This window comes from Apodemus sylvaticus, chromosome 10 (assembly GCF_947179515.1).
Source record: "Apodemus sylvaticus chromosome 10, mApoSyl1.1, whole genome shotgun sequence".
Taxonomy (NCBI): domain Eukaryota; kingdom Metazoa; phylum Chordata; class Mammalia; order Rodentia; family Muridae; genus Apodemus; species Apodemus sylvaticus.
The window spans coordinates 24,507,290-24,520,500 of record NC_067481.1 but is presented as its reverse complement, the minus strand read 5'-3'; the positions used below and the strand labels follow the sequence as shown (position 1 = coordinate 24,520,500).

The window sequence follows — 13,211 nt, the reverse complement described above, 5'->3', positions numbered from 1 at the left end:
ATAATGAGGAAAAACCATCAAGCAAAGTCCAAGAGAGGCTTTCCACAAAATACTTGATCATTTAAGGCTGAGTCAGGATCATCAAAGCAGTCATTAACTGTCAAAGTCAACAACAACCAAAAGGAAAGAAAACAAGAGAAGAAAGAGAACAAGAAAAGCCCAAGAAACTGTCAACAGCTCAGAAGAATCTGAGGGGACAGCACAACTAAGTGAACCACGGAAGCCTGAGTTTGACTCTGGTGCAGAAAAACTAAGGAAATAGAAAAATATGAACTTTAACAATGCTGTATCATGCCAGCATAGAGGTGCATATCTTTAATCCCAGCAGTTGGGAAGAGGGACAGGAGGATCTCTGGGTTTGAGGATAATGTTGTCTATAAAGCAAGTTCCAGGACAACCAGTGCTATACAAAGAGACCCTCTTTGATTAAAAAGAAAGAAAAGAAAAAGAGAAAAGAAAGACAAGGATTGCTCAAGTGTACATTTGTGCCAACTATCAATATGTAATGTTTCATGTTAGAATAGTGCCTTGTGATATCAGCATTTTTAATTTGTCTTGTGCAAAAATCTCTCATATACTGAATTACTGACATAAATCAGCCAAAATGAGATATCAAGAAATAAGAAAAATCGAAATAGATTTCACAGTGTACCCAGCTCATGTAGCTTCCCCATCGAGTTATAGGGCAAAATTCATCTGGGCTGCTGGGCATGATGCTACATGCCTTTAATTCCAGTACTCACAAGGCAGAGGCAGGCAGATCTCTATGAGGCCTGCCAGAGATACACAGAGAGACCCTGTCTCAAAATAAGTAAACAAAACACTAAAGTACAAACTTACATAAAAAGTTTACATGGATACTTCAAAGATGCAAACTACTACTCTATTTTCTTTTTCATTTCTTTTCTTTTTGTTTGTTTGAGACAGGGTCTCTCTATGTAGCCCTGGCTGTCCTGGAATTCTCTCTGTGGATCAGACTGGCCTAAACCTCAGAGATCTGCCTACCTCTGCCTCTGCTTTCCGAGGGCTGGGATTCAAGGTAAGTGCTACCACTACCCAGCTAAAGGTTTTACTCTTTATTATGTATATATAAGAGGGATATATAGGGTATGTGAACACAGGTATCCATGAATTCCAGAAGAGAGCACTGGATCACCTGGAACTGGGTTAAAGGGTGTTGTGAGTAAGCTTTCCAGCTGGGTACTGGAACTAGAGCCCTCTGGAAAAGCAGATAAATTCTCAACCACTGAGCTATCTCTCCAGCCCAACTATTCTAACACTCTTTTCACAGGAGTTATAATTTAACACATACGTTTATGAGAATCATGTGCAATAACAGAGAAGTTAGTAATACTTTGTACATTTGGAAAATGTTTTGATTAAGTCTGAAAATGAGGTGTCTGAGTCACTGGCTGCTCTTCTAAAGGACCCACGTTTGATTCCTAGCATCCAAATGGTTGCTCACGACCCTTTTTTATCTCCAGTCCCAGAGCCAACACCCTCTTCTGGTCTCTGTGGGAAGCGCATGCCCCTGGTGCACAGACAGACAGAAATGCAAGCAAAACACCCATACACATTTTCAGCAGTTGAGGCTAACCCATGAGTCTAGACGTAGTAACTGACATGGGGTGGATCTGACTCATTGGATCCCATTTTCATGCCTGTTATATAGATAAAATTAACAGTGACTAAAACTGAAATTACTGACAAAGGTTGCTCCTGGACCATCTGAGACAGTCCAAATACTGACTCGGCTCAAAGGAAATAAAACTGAAAACTCCTGATCTCACCCCAAATAACCATTCTGCACCCTATCTGAACCTTGGGCTCTCTCCCTAACCAACCTACTCAAAACCACTACTGAGAGTAGTGTTCTGCTACTAAGAGATAAACAACACATAAGGCTTTCAGGTCACCTAAAATAGTAGTCAAGATGGGACCACGCATGATGGGGTTAACGATTCAATTCAGTAAAGATCCTGGGTTTGGTCCCCAGCACGGGGTTCAGAAGAACTTTGAAAGACTATTTTGAAGCTTCCTGATAGTGACTTATCTCACATCAGCTGAGAAAAAGATCATATGCTCTTGCCTTTCGATGGGGCCCATTTTCTAAAGCAAAGTTACTTCCGAATAAATTTGCATGAGGGGGTGTCCCTTACATCATCTCACACTCTAAGCTGAAAAATAAAGGATTAACCACGTGAGAAGGCACCCTTCTGAAGCACAGAGGGTTCTTCAAAGACTTGGTTTTGTGTGCCAGAAAAATGCAATTAGGTAATAATTGGATGTGACGTTTTGACAGATCCAGCAATCCTGTGTCAGAATAGGAGGTTCCCGAGCTGAGCCCTCGTTTTTTAGGAAATTCTCACAAACTTCTCCCATTTTCATATCGCCAAACTACGGCATCCTCAGGCTGCTCAGCGCCGCCACCACCGTCCTTGGGACCCACTGCGTTCTCTCCTCAGTCCCTTTATCCTCTAGACTGAGGAAGTCCCCGGAAGTCTTGAATTCGTTTCCTTTACTCTTCACACCACCAGGCCGACCAGAGCTAGAGCGCGGGAACACTGCACCCTAGGAGAGGTGCGAAAGGCTCGGAGATGCAGCGCTCCGCAACTGCGCGTGCGCCAGGAGGCGGGGCTTTCCCTCGGCGAGCGCTTGCCCCGCCCCTCGTGCCAAGCCGGAACACGCAGGCGCTCTCGGGCACAGCCGCCCCGTGGTAGCCTGGGACCGGTAGGGGAAATGCCCTCGGCGGTTTGCTTCGCTCTGTAGAGGAGCGATGGGGAGGCGTTGGGCCTGGCCTGAGGTAGGAGGGCGCCCAGCCGTCGCCGCTAGTGCCTGAGCCGTGATGTTTGCGTGGGCCCTACTCTCCGCGGTGCTCTGGTCTCTCGTAGGAGGTGGGGCTTGGCCCGCAGGCTCCTCCCTCCGCCCCGCCTTCTTCGCCTCCTGCCCCGCCCTGCCCTTCCCTGAACCTTGTAATTAGCCAGAGGTTTTCTTTCCTCCGCAGTTGGATCGCAACGTTCTTCCTTATTCAATATCAAAGGCTTTCTTTACGGCACGGTAGGGCACCCAGGTAATACGTGTCTCTTCTCTCGCAAGAGCTGGGGTTGCACCCGATTAGGTTCTTTTTTCTCTTTCTTTTTGGTTTATGCAACATTATTGAAGAAAAATCAATTACTAGGAGAGCTATTAGTTGATCGCTTATCCATTGACAACTCGCATCATTCAAGTAGGGAAGGGGGAGCTAGATAGGAGGGCTTCTGTGCTCTGCAGTTTGGGAAGTTTGCATCATTGCCCTCAAAGCTAGTGTTGTGTTCCAGCATTCACCACAGATCTACTGCTCTGATACCATGTCTCTCTTTCAAATACTTCTGCTTTGTGGATGAAGGCACTTAGCCGGGTGGACGTCCCTCTGGAAGGCTCTTCTCTCCCTCTTGTATTAACCAGCCCTATTCATGCATCAGACTTCAGCTCCAGTGTTACTCCCTGTAGTTGTCGAACACTCAGGAAAAAGTAGTGGTCTGCCTTTGAAATAACTTTGATCCACTGCATTGCATTCCGTTTAGAACATCTGCACATTTAAGGCCTTTCCCTTCCCAACACCACCACGACAGTGCCACACTGTGCAGTAGGCTTTATAGATCCCCATCCTGGCAATGATTGGGCCTTTAAAAATATCTTGTGAGACCATGTACTACCCAGTTGAGTCACTGTAGATCACGGCAGTACACCTTTCTAGTAAGCACCGCAAGGCACATCAGGAAGCTTACCAAGTTTTCAGTCAAGCTAACATCCTGTGAACAATAATTCCATGATCCTTCCAATAGCTCCTTAACAAAATACAGTTTAAAGACTTCCTGTGGGGAAGCAAAAAGGACTTCATTATAAATGACAACTAGCATCGAACATGCTATGAAGACTTTTTAAGTACTGAAATCAGAATGAACTGGTATCATTTGTCTAAGAATGTGTGTCTTTATTTTTCCGTATAATGTAATTCTGAAGAATTTTATTTTGTCACAGTAAAAATATATGTAAAGTTACACCAGACTAGCCCTGTCCTTATTTGTATGGATGTTGATCGTGCTAATAAAGAAACAGTGGACCCCACCTACCTATGGACTGGGCCAAATGAAAACACATTAAAAGGTAAATAATTTAGATATATTTTAATGGTGTGAACATTGTTTAAAGCACTGCTATTGTTGAAAAGAACAACTTTAATTTTAAAATTCTATTAGCCGTACTTTATTTTTGTATATGTGAGCGTCTTATCTGCTTGCATGTTTGTGTACCACATGCTTGCTGGATGCCCTCAGAGGTCAGAAGAGGATATCTGATCCCATGGAACTGGAATTACTACTGGTTGTAAACCACCTTGTTGGTGTTGGGAATTGAACCCAAATCCTCTGCAAGAGCAACAAGTACTCTTAAACACTCAGCAATCCCACCATCCCCAATAAATTTAATTTTAACTGCAATTAAATGTTCTCAACACTTAGACAAATTATAATTTTTCTTGGTCTGCGACCTAAGTTCTTCCTATGCAAAAACTAAAGCAGATGTAAAAGGCAGTATGGGCCATGCAAGCACAGTGCTCAAAAGGTTGAGGCAGGAGGATTACAAGTTTGAAGGTGGCCTGGGCTAACCAAAGAGACAGCGTTTTCTTCCCAGTGGTTGGGACTGAATCCAGAGTCTCCCTCTCAAGCAGATTTTCCCTGTGTTGTCAGGCTACCCTGAGGCAGTTATTTGTGGGCCCTACTTAAAAATTTTCCTAAGTACTAAAGCTTACCCATAAAACACCAGTAATATGGGATATTCAATATGTAATTTTTATGTTAGAATAGTACCTTGGGATATCAACATTATTTGTGTCTTGTGAGTGTATACATGTGTGTGTGTAAATATAAAATATAAATTTATATAAACAAATATGTATAGATAGATAATTTACTAAATTACTGGTATAAATCAGTCAAAACTAGATGCCAAGAAATAAAGAAAATCGGCATATATTTGAGAAGTATACCTGGCTCATGTAACGCTCTCATAGACAATTAAGGTTTTTTTCCTGGGCTGTTGGGCGTGGTGCTACATGCCTTTAATTCCAACACTCAGAAGGCAGAGATAGTTAGATCTCTGTGATCAAGGCCAGCCTGATCTACATAGCAAGTTCTAGACCAGCCAGGGCTATGCAGTGAGACCCTGTCTTAAAAAAAAATTTTATTGGGTTCCCAAAGTTCGAATAGTCTTATTAATTTTGAATTTTTGTATGTATGTTTATAGCCCTGAATCTACTAAATAATGTTTACCTGTTGACTAACCAAGAAATTTCCTCTTTCTGATTAGAGAATAGCCAAATAAATATAACAAACACAGGAGAGCTGGTACTGAAGAATTTTACGGAGTCATTATCTGGACAATACTCATGTAATCTTTCCTACAAGACTATCAAAGCAGAAACCCAAGAAGAAACTACAATCAACAAGAAATATGACTTCCTGGTCTTTGGTAATAATATATTTATATAAGAATAATATAAGTACAGGAGCCATCTTTCCAGTGCCCCAAAAACATCCTTACATTTTAAGATTTATTATGTGTTTATGTGTGTGTTATGTGCATGTGAGTGCAGGTGCCAGTAGAGGCCAGCAGGGGGCATCTGATGCTCTGGAGATGGAGTAGCAGCAGCTGTGAGCCTTCTGATGGGAGAGGCTGGGTTCCACAGGTCCTGACTGCTGTGTGGTCTCTTCAGGCCCAAAGGCATTTTGACACTATTAACTTACCCATATTGCTACCACACCATAGCCATTTTTCCTAAGTAGACAGACATCTAATGACAACAATGGGTTGGTTTTTTTTCATTAAAATTATTAGTTATATGTGTTATATAAACAGACCAATGGAATGTTTTACTAGGTAAGTACGATTTTGAAACTGTAAGATTAATGACGTTAAATGTTACATGGTTTTTTGGGGGGAAAAACAGCGGAAATTAATGCAAGATACAACTGCTTTTATTCTTGTCTTTCTCTAAAGCCTACCGGGAGCCTGATTATTCTTACCACATGGCTGTGCGTTTTACCACAAACTCTTGTGTAGGAAGATCTAATGACCTGCTCTTCAGAGTGCTGAAGAAAATTTTGGATAACTTAATCTCTGACTTGTTGTGCCATGTCATAGAGCCATCCTACAAGTGCCATTTTGTTAAAATTCCAGAGAAGGACTTCGTGTATGAACTATTCATAGCCTTTCAAGGTGAAAGAATTTTATAACGTTAATTTTATGGCTTTAATTTTCAAAACCATAATAGATTATAAAATGAATCATCATGTAAACATGAGATGTCTCCTACCTATAATAAGTCTGGAGTATTTGCAAAGCACTAATATATATATATACTATTGCCTGGTTGTGGTTTTAAAGGCAGCCTGCCTTCAAATATAATACATTGTTTATTACTTAAAGTCAATATCATCTTGCTGGCATAACTCTTAACCATGCAGCTAAGTTTCTACTTACAGTTTCTTATAGAACTTTAGGAACGATGTTTTATGGTTTCTGTTTTTTGAGGAATTAACGAGAGAGTAACCAGACACAATATATTTCTGTTTTCAAGCCTTGTAATTACTTCAGTTAGCCCACAGATGGAGTAAAGACACAGTGCATTTGTTATTCAAACTGTACGCCTAGCTTTCCTGTTCTGATCTGGTAGCTGGGTTAAACGGGCATATGCCTGCATACCAACCAAAGCGTTTGGCCTTTACCAAAGGGTCTGGCCCTTTTTAGAAGTGGGTGTGTACCTGTCATGTTTTCCTCTCCAGTGAATCCTTTCGCACCAGGCTGGAAAAGTATGTGCAACCACTCTGCCGACTGTGAAGACACCACCAATCATAACATCCTCCAGGTGAGCTCCCACCGCGAGGGGAAAGCGCTGGGGACCCACAAAGCTTATATAATAATAGCAGTCCAAGGTCATCTTCAGCTACTCAGTGAGTTCAAGGCCAGCTTGGGCTACGTGAAAACCTATCTCAAAAGAAAAGAAAACTTCTGACTACATGCAAACCATGGTGTGCATGCACCTACGTATGTACAAATGTATACACACACACACACACACACCACCACCAACAACAACAACAACAATAATATTCTAGCTCTTTTAAGGAACAATTTAAATTTATTTCTTCTAAATTTTTTAAATTGTGTTTTTGTGTATCATCACACTTACATGCTATTATAGCACACATGTGAACATTTGAAGACAGCTGGCAGGAATTGGTCCCCTCCTTCCTCTGTGTGTGCTCCAGGAGTCAAATCCAGACGTCTGGTTTCTCAGCAGATGTCTTTACCACCACTGAACCATCTTGACAGCCCCAAAATGTTTTTATTATGGAGAAAGAGTTACACATAGAGAGATAAAGTCCTTGACAAACAGTACGCGGGTGTCAGGATGGAACGCAGGTCAGCAGGCTTGGCGACAAGCCACTTCACCAGCCCGCTTCAGTCTTTTGAATGGAAATTGTGGCTATGCCGGTGTGTGTTTTGGTAACAGTACCTCTGGAATATTAGCTAGCTCCCAGGCTTGTGTTATATATTTCATTCATAGCAGAAAGGTGGATCCCTGGTCAGTTAGTTAGTTTTAGTTTGGGGTTTTTACACAGGACTTCTCTGTGGAGCTCTGCCCTAGAACTCGTGCTCTGTAGAGCAGGCTGTCCTCTGCCTCCAGAGAGCTGGGGTTAAAGGTTCGAGTCACCACTGCCCGGCTCAGGCTTCATTGCCTAAATGGTTAAGCAACGGCCTGAAGAAAATACTCACAATCAAGTTACTACAGCTTCGATGTGTAGTTCTTCCAACCGGGACAGACTCCAGAGTCAGAAAAATGTCTGTTCCCCAGTCTTGTTCCCAAGTCCATGCCTGGAATGTTTTATGTGATTTATAAGAAGTATTTGGTTAGGGCTTAGTCATTCTTATAGTTTGTCCCAAAGCCAGATTCACATAGTTTCTAATGCTGATTAAAGCCTTGATTTCTACTTTGCTTGGTTCTTTTTAATTTTTCATTTATGTATTCTATGTATTTATTTATTCTGAGTTTTTGCTACATGCTTATGTGCTATTCTGCGTGCTGCATGCGTGCCTAGTGTGTGTATCTGCGTGCTGCATGCGTGCCTAATGTGTGTATCTGCGTGCTGCATGCGTGCCTAGTGTGTGTATCTGCATGCCGCATGCGTGCCTAGTGTGTGTATCTGCGTGCTGCATGCGTGCCTAGTGGGTGTATCTGCATGCTGCATGCATGCTTAGTGCCTGAGGAGGCCAGAGCAGGACATATGATTGATGCCCTGGAACTGGAGTCGCAGACAGTTGGGAGCTGCCAGGTGGGTGCTGGGCCTTGAACCCGGGTCCTCTGGAGGAGCAGCCAGTTCTCTTTACATTTGTTGGTGCTTTTTTTTTTTTTTTATCCTTTTTAATAACCAGGGAGAATTAGAGATCATGTTTAATCTATGGAAGAGGCAAACAATTCAAAGGTAGTTTTATCCATGTTGTGTGTGCATGTGTATGTGTAGTGCATGGGGGATGGGAGTTGTTGAGGCTGCAGTACAACTTCAGATGCCAGTCTCAGGAACACCATCTCCTCCTTGGAGACAGGGTCTCTGCCTGATTAGACTTGACTATCTGACCAGCAAAGCCCCGGGAATTCTTCTGTCTCCATCTCCCCAGCACTGAGATTACAAGCAAGGAAAGTTTTTAGCCAACTGAGCCATCCATCCCTTCAAACAACTTTTTAAATTATTTTATGTATATGAGTATACTGTACGGGCATCGGATCCCATTGCAGATGGTTGTGAGCCACCATGTAGTTGCATTGAATTGAACTCAGGACCTCTGGAAGAGCAGTCAGTGCTCTTAACTGCTGAGCCACCTCTCCAGCCCACTCTCTCCCCCAACAAGCTTTTATAACTGTTTTCCTTAACCACTCCAATGTGTAAATTAACAATAATTAGTAAAGTCAAAGGCACTAATTTTAGACTTTAACATAGATTTTTCAGGACTTCATCTTCTAATGCATCTTGCTCTAATGAACAAGGAACATTTCTGCTGTGTGGTACAGCCTGTGATTCATGAGAAGGATTTTGATTATTGAAATTAGTAATTATAATTTTTCTCTGGTGTATCTAAACCATAGGCGAGAGACCGGATAGAAGAATTCTTTCGGAGCCAAGCGTACATTCTGCAACATCACTTTAACAGAACGGTCCCAGCTATGCACTTTGTGGACCACAGTTTTCAAATAGCACGCATAGACAATTGTCGGCCAGGCTTTGGGAAAAACGAAGGTCTACACAGCAATTGTGCTAGCTGTTGCGGTAATTATAAACTACAAATGCCTAAGTGTCTGTAATTCCAGAGATTTTTGAACTGCATCTTTTCATCAATTCTTCCACAGAAAAGAGAAGGAAAAAAGTTGAGAGCCCAAATTTCTACAAATAGTCATCGTAATAAATATTGCATTGCTCACTCTTGTGTGACAAAACATTTCCATATGGCCGGGCGGTGGTGGCGCAGGCCTGTAATCCCAGCACTCTGGGAGGCAGAGGCAGGCGGATCTCTGAGTTCGAGGCCAACCTGGTCTACAAAGTGAGTTCCAGGACAGCCAGGGCTACACAGAGAAACCCTGTCTCGAAAAAAACCAAATCCAAAAAAAAAAAAAAACCATTTCCATAGTGTCCCGACAACATATGATACTGTTCTGTGCAAGAGAGCAGAACGGTCCTGCCTGGGAAAGAGAGCTAGGAAGCAGAGAGTCGAAACTGCAGACAGGCACTTACAAATGAGGCATGGACGACCTGCAAATGTTGATAGAAAGGAAAATACAGTAGTCTAACTCTCCTGTTTTTAAGATTGTCACATTACAAACTTTGAGGTATTTTCTACCACTTAATTGACTAAACAGGTGTGGGTAGCCCGTGTAGAAATGGTGTAATGTTGAACACACCTTTGTATTGCTGACATGAGGTGTCTTTAACTTTACCGACTGACAGCCTGCATTTCCCTTTCAGTGGTCTGTAGTCCTGGGACATTCAGTCCCGATGTGGACGTCACATGTCAGGTCTGTGTTTCCGTCCACATCTATGGAGCTAAAGCTTGCCCGTAATCTTCAGGAGCAGAGGTGAAAGCACCGTTGTTGGCCTCTGAAGGTGGGGGCAGAGATCTGCTCACGTCGGAGAGCATCGTCGATAGCCTTGGTAAAGTATGATCAGCAAGACCAAAGCTCTGGAAGCTCGCACTCTAGAACCAGCAGCAGAAGGTAGCTGGCGTGGAATAAGAAGGCATTTAACTCAGCACCTCCGGCGTACCAGGGGAAGTTCAAGTGTTAGTGGGATATGTTCTGTTTTCTACAAACGGAAACATGCTTTGTACCTGATATTAAGGTCAAAAAGAGTAGGAATGTGTAATATAATAAAACATTTTCTATTTTCCATATATTAATTTGTTTGAAATGGCTTCTACTGAGACATTTATAATCCTCTGTTTAATTTGTTTCTTAGATTTATTTTATATGTGTGGTTATTTTGCCAGCATGCACATCTGCAAACCACATGCATGCTTAGTACCTTCAGAACTGGAATTAGGGAAGGTTGTGAATCGTTATGCGGGAGCTGGGAATTGAAAGCAGGTCCTCTGGGAGAACAGCCAGTGTTCTTACCCACTGAACCATCTCTCCAATAACCATAGTACTTTGGAAATTATAACTAAAGGAGTTACTTTAGTCCCTTTGCTTTTAGTTTCTAACAACAGAGTCGTGTTTTAGTGCAGGCTTAGATTTACAGCAAATGAAGCAGGAGGTCTGCAGTCACTTAGGTGCCTCCATGAGCACTCATTACACACACACACACACACACACACACACACACACACACACACGCACACACACACACATACCCTACTAATTTCACTCTGGTCCATGGTTCACATTAAGATTTCATTCCTCGTGTTCCAGGTTTGGACAAGTTCACGGTGATGTGTTCACCATTTGAGTGGAAACCCGCTGTCCTTCACCCGCTCCTCCCCCCACCCCTCCCCCCATCCCACTCGTCACCTTCTTCTCGTCTTTTCCTAACTGCCGTGGAGCTGGGATGATACAATGCGTAGACTCTTCGGACTGGCTTCTCTCCGCTCAGCACTATGCGTCTTGAATTCCTTCGTGTCTCAACGGATCCCACAGTTTATTTCTGCTGCTGTGCAATATTCCAGGGTATAGATAAAGCTGTCGTGAACATGAGTATGCAAGTCTGTGTGGACAGAGTTCTCAGCAAGATCGGCTGATACTGAGTGGCATGGATACTGGGAAAGGTGGCGACCCAAGTGGCTTACCACCGCGGTCTAACTTCTCCTCGCCAGCATTCAGTACTGTGGATATGGGGTGCGGCTGACGTCTCTAACGGAGGGAGGGCATTCCTTGTTGTTTTTATCCCAGTCCCACTGGCTTCCAGTGCTGGGTATCCTCTCCTGTGGTCGCCGGCTCCGCTCCTATCCCTAGTTCTTCTGTGGCGTCCAGATTTTTGCCATTCTTAATTGTATTGTCTGTCTTCCTGTTGAGATCTAAGAGTTCTTGGTACGTTCTGGCTCAGAGTCTTAGACACCTCTGCAAAGTTGTTCCCTCTTCCTGGGATTTAGGCTTCACCCCCCCCCCCACTGTCTCACGGAGCAGAGTTTCAGTATCAATGAAACCCTGCCACACTGTCCATGCGTCGGTGTACCATGCTGTCTTGACTCATGGGTACCGATCTAATTTGAATAGTATTCTTCAGTGTTATGTCAGTAATCCTGCACTTATTGGCCTGATCATATGATTTACCGTTAACCCGTTAACGTGATCCATTGCATTAATTCAGAAATTATCGTAAGTTCAAGACAGTGAGTTCCAGGCCAGCCTGTGGCGCCACAGAGTGAGACCGTCACCCACAAAGAAGTTTCTAATTCTTTGAATATTTGAATAAACCCTTTCCAGTCGTTGTGTATAAATTTTTCTCTTAACGCTTTATCTTTCCCAAAACACAATAGCATTATGGGTTTTGGAAATGTAGAGGCTTGTTTTGCTTCACTGTTGATTTTTTTTGTTTGTTTGGCCTGTTTTGGTTTGGGGTACAGTGGTTTTGTTTGGCATTGCTAGGGATGGAACCCAGGGCCTCACGTATACTAGCAAGTACGCGACTGCGGGGACATGCCTAGGGCTGTAAAATAAATAAATAATAAATAAATACATAAATAAATAAATAAATAAATAAATAAATCTCCCATCCCACTGCATCCCGGCAACTGCCTTTTACCCAAGCTGCTTGGGTAGACATGGCTCTCTGCCCCTGTGTTTAGGGGGTTACCACTTAGCTTAGCTCAGGGATGGGGGCACTTTTCCTTCCTCTGTTTCTAGGCATCACTTTACAGTCACTGAAGACAAGCAGCTCTGTTGAAGGAGCGCATACAGGATTTCAAATCAGCCCCTAGAGAGATGGCTCAGTGGTTAAGAGAGTGGTTAAGTGACTGCTCTTCCAAAGGTCCTGAGTTCAATTCCCAGCAACCACATGGTGGCTCACAACCATCTGTAATGGGATCTGATGCCTTCTTCTGGCGTGTCTGAGACAGCTACGGTGTACTCATATAAATAAAATAAATAAGTTAAAAAAAAAAACCATTGCTCAATGGAAACATAAATTGTAACATCATCCTCACAGTGTAGTATTGAAAAGCCCCAGCCGTCTTTCATCTTGAGTCTGTAAGAAGTCAGGCGTCACATAACTGTTATCTACCAAACATCACTGTTAAATAACATTTGTACTTTGTACTGCCAACACAGTAGATTATTAATGAGAGGAGCACATGGGTCCCATCCATTTGCTCTAATGTCCATCTGACCAACTGCGGTGTTAACAGGCCTAAGCTTTGATGGCGAGAGTCTTGCCTTTCTGTCTTGTGGATGTTATTGCTTGAAACTGCTAAGAACATTCGTGCATACCTTAGATCAGAAAGTACCCTTTAGTAAAAATGTTCTGGCCATCTGCCAAACACCATTGAAGTAAAAGAAAATCACGGATCATACAAACTTTAAAAAACACAATTTCAGGCTGGAGAGATGGCTTGGTAGTTAAGAGGACTGTCTTCTCTTTCAGAGGACCTGGGTTCGATCCCAGCACCCACTTAGTGCCTCACAACCATCC

The 13,211-nt window shown here is 42.9% G+C and overlaps 1 protein-coding gene across 5 annotated transcripts; it reads left to right on the top strand.

Annotated features, from left to right (window-relative positions):
* Nucleotides 1-2,647: 2,647 nt before the first annotated feature.
* On the top strand, nt 2,648-12,250 carry Zpbp2 (zona pellucida binding protein 2). Of its 5 annotated transcripts, none has more exons than XR_007979853.1 (8): nt 2,648-2,894; nt 3,005-3,070; nt 4,021-4,146; nt 5,347-5,508; nt 6,037-6,255; nt 6,822-6,904; nt 10,056-10,241; nt 10,997-12,250. XR_007979853.1 is itself a non-coding variant. In XM_052196407.1 (8 exons), exons 1-8 carry the CDS (start codon nt 2,846-2,848, stop codon nt 10,148-10,150), a joined length of 981 nt encoding a protein of 326 aa, XP_052052367.1. In that variant the 5' UTR covers nt 2,650-2,845; the 3' UTR covers nt 10,151-10,479. The 5 variants fall into 5 exon arrangements, 4 of the variants coding, with proteins under 4 accessions (XP_052052370.1, XP_052052367.1, XP_052052368.1 ...); XM_052196407.1 differs by lacking the exon at nt 10,997-12,250 and adding an exon at nt 9,182-9,362 and having other exon boundaries at nt 2,650-2,894; nt 10,056-10,479; XM_052196408.1 differs by lacking the exon at nt 10,997-12,250 and adding an exon at nt 9,182-9,362 and having other exon boundaries at nt 2,651-2,803; nt 10,056-10,479.
* Nucleotides 12,251-13,211: the final 961 nt, after the last annotated feature.

What these genes read in the sequence shown, in the direction of transcription:
- Zpbp2 (XM_052196407.1), top strand. Translation starts at nt 2,846, where the DNA reads ATGTTTGCGTGGGCCCTACTCTCCGCGGTGCTCTGGTCTCTCGTAGGA. An exon ending in AAATGAAAACACATTAAAAG is followed by an intron (nt 4,147 to 5,346) that starts GTAAATAATTTA and finishes CTTTCTGATTAG; the next exon opens with AGAATAGCCAAATAAATATA. An exon ending in ACTATTCATAGCCTTTCAAG is followed by an intron (nt 6,256 to 6,821) that starts GTGAAAGAATTT and finishes TTTCCTCTCCAG; the next exon opens with TGAATCCTTTCGCACCAGGC.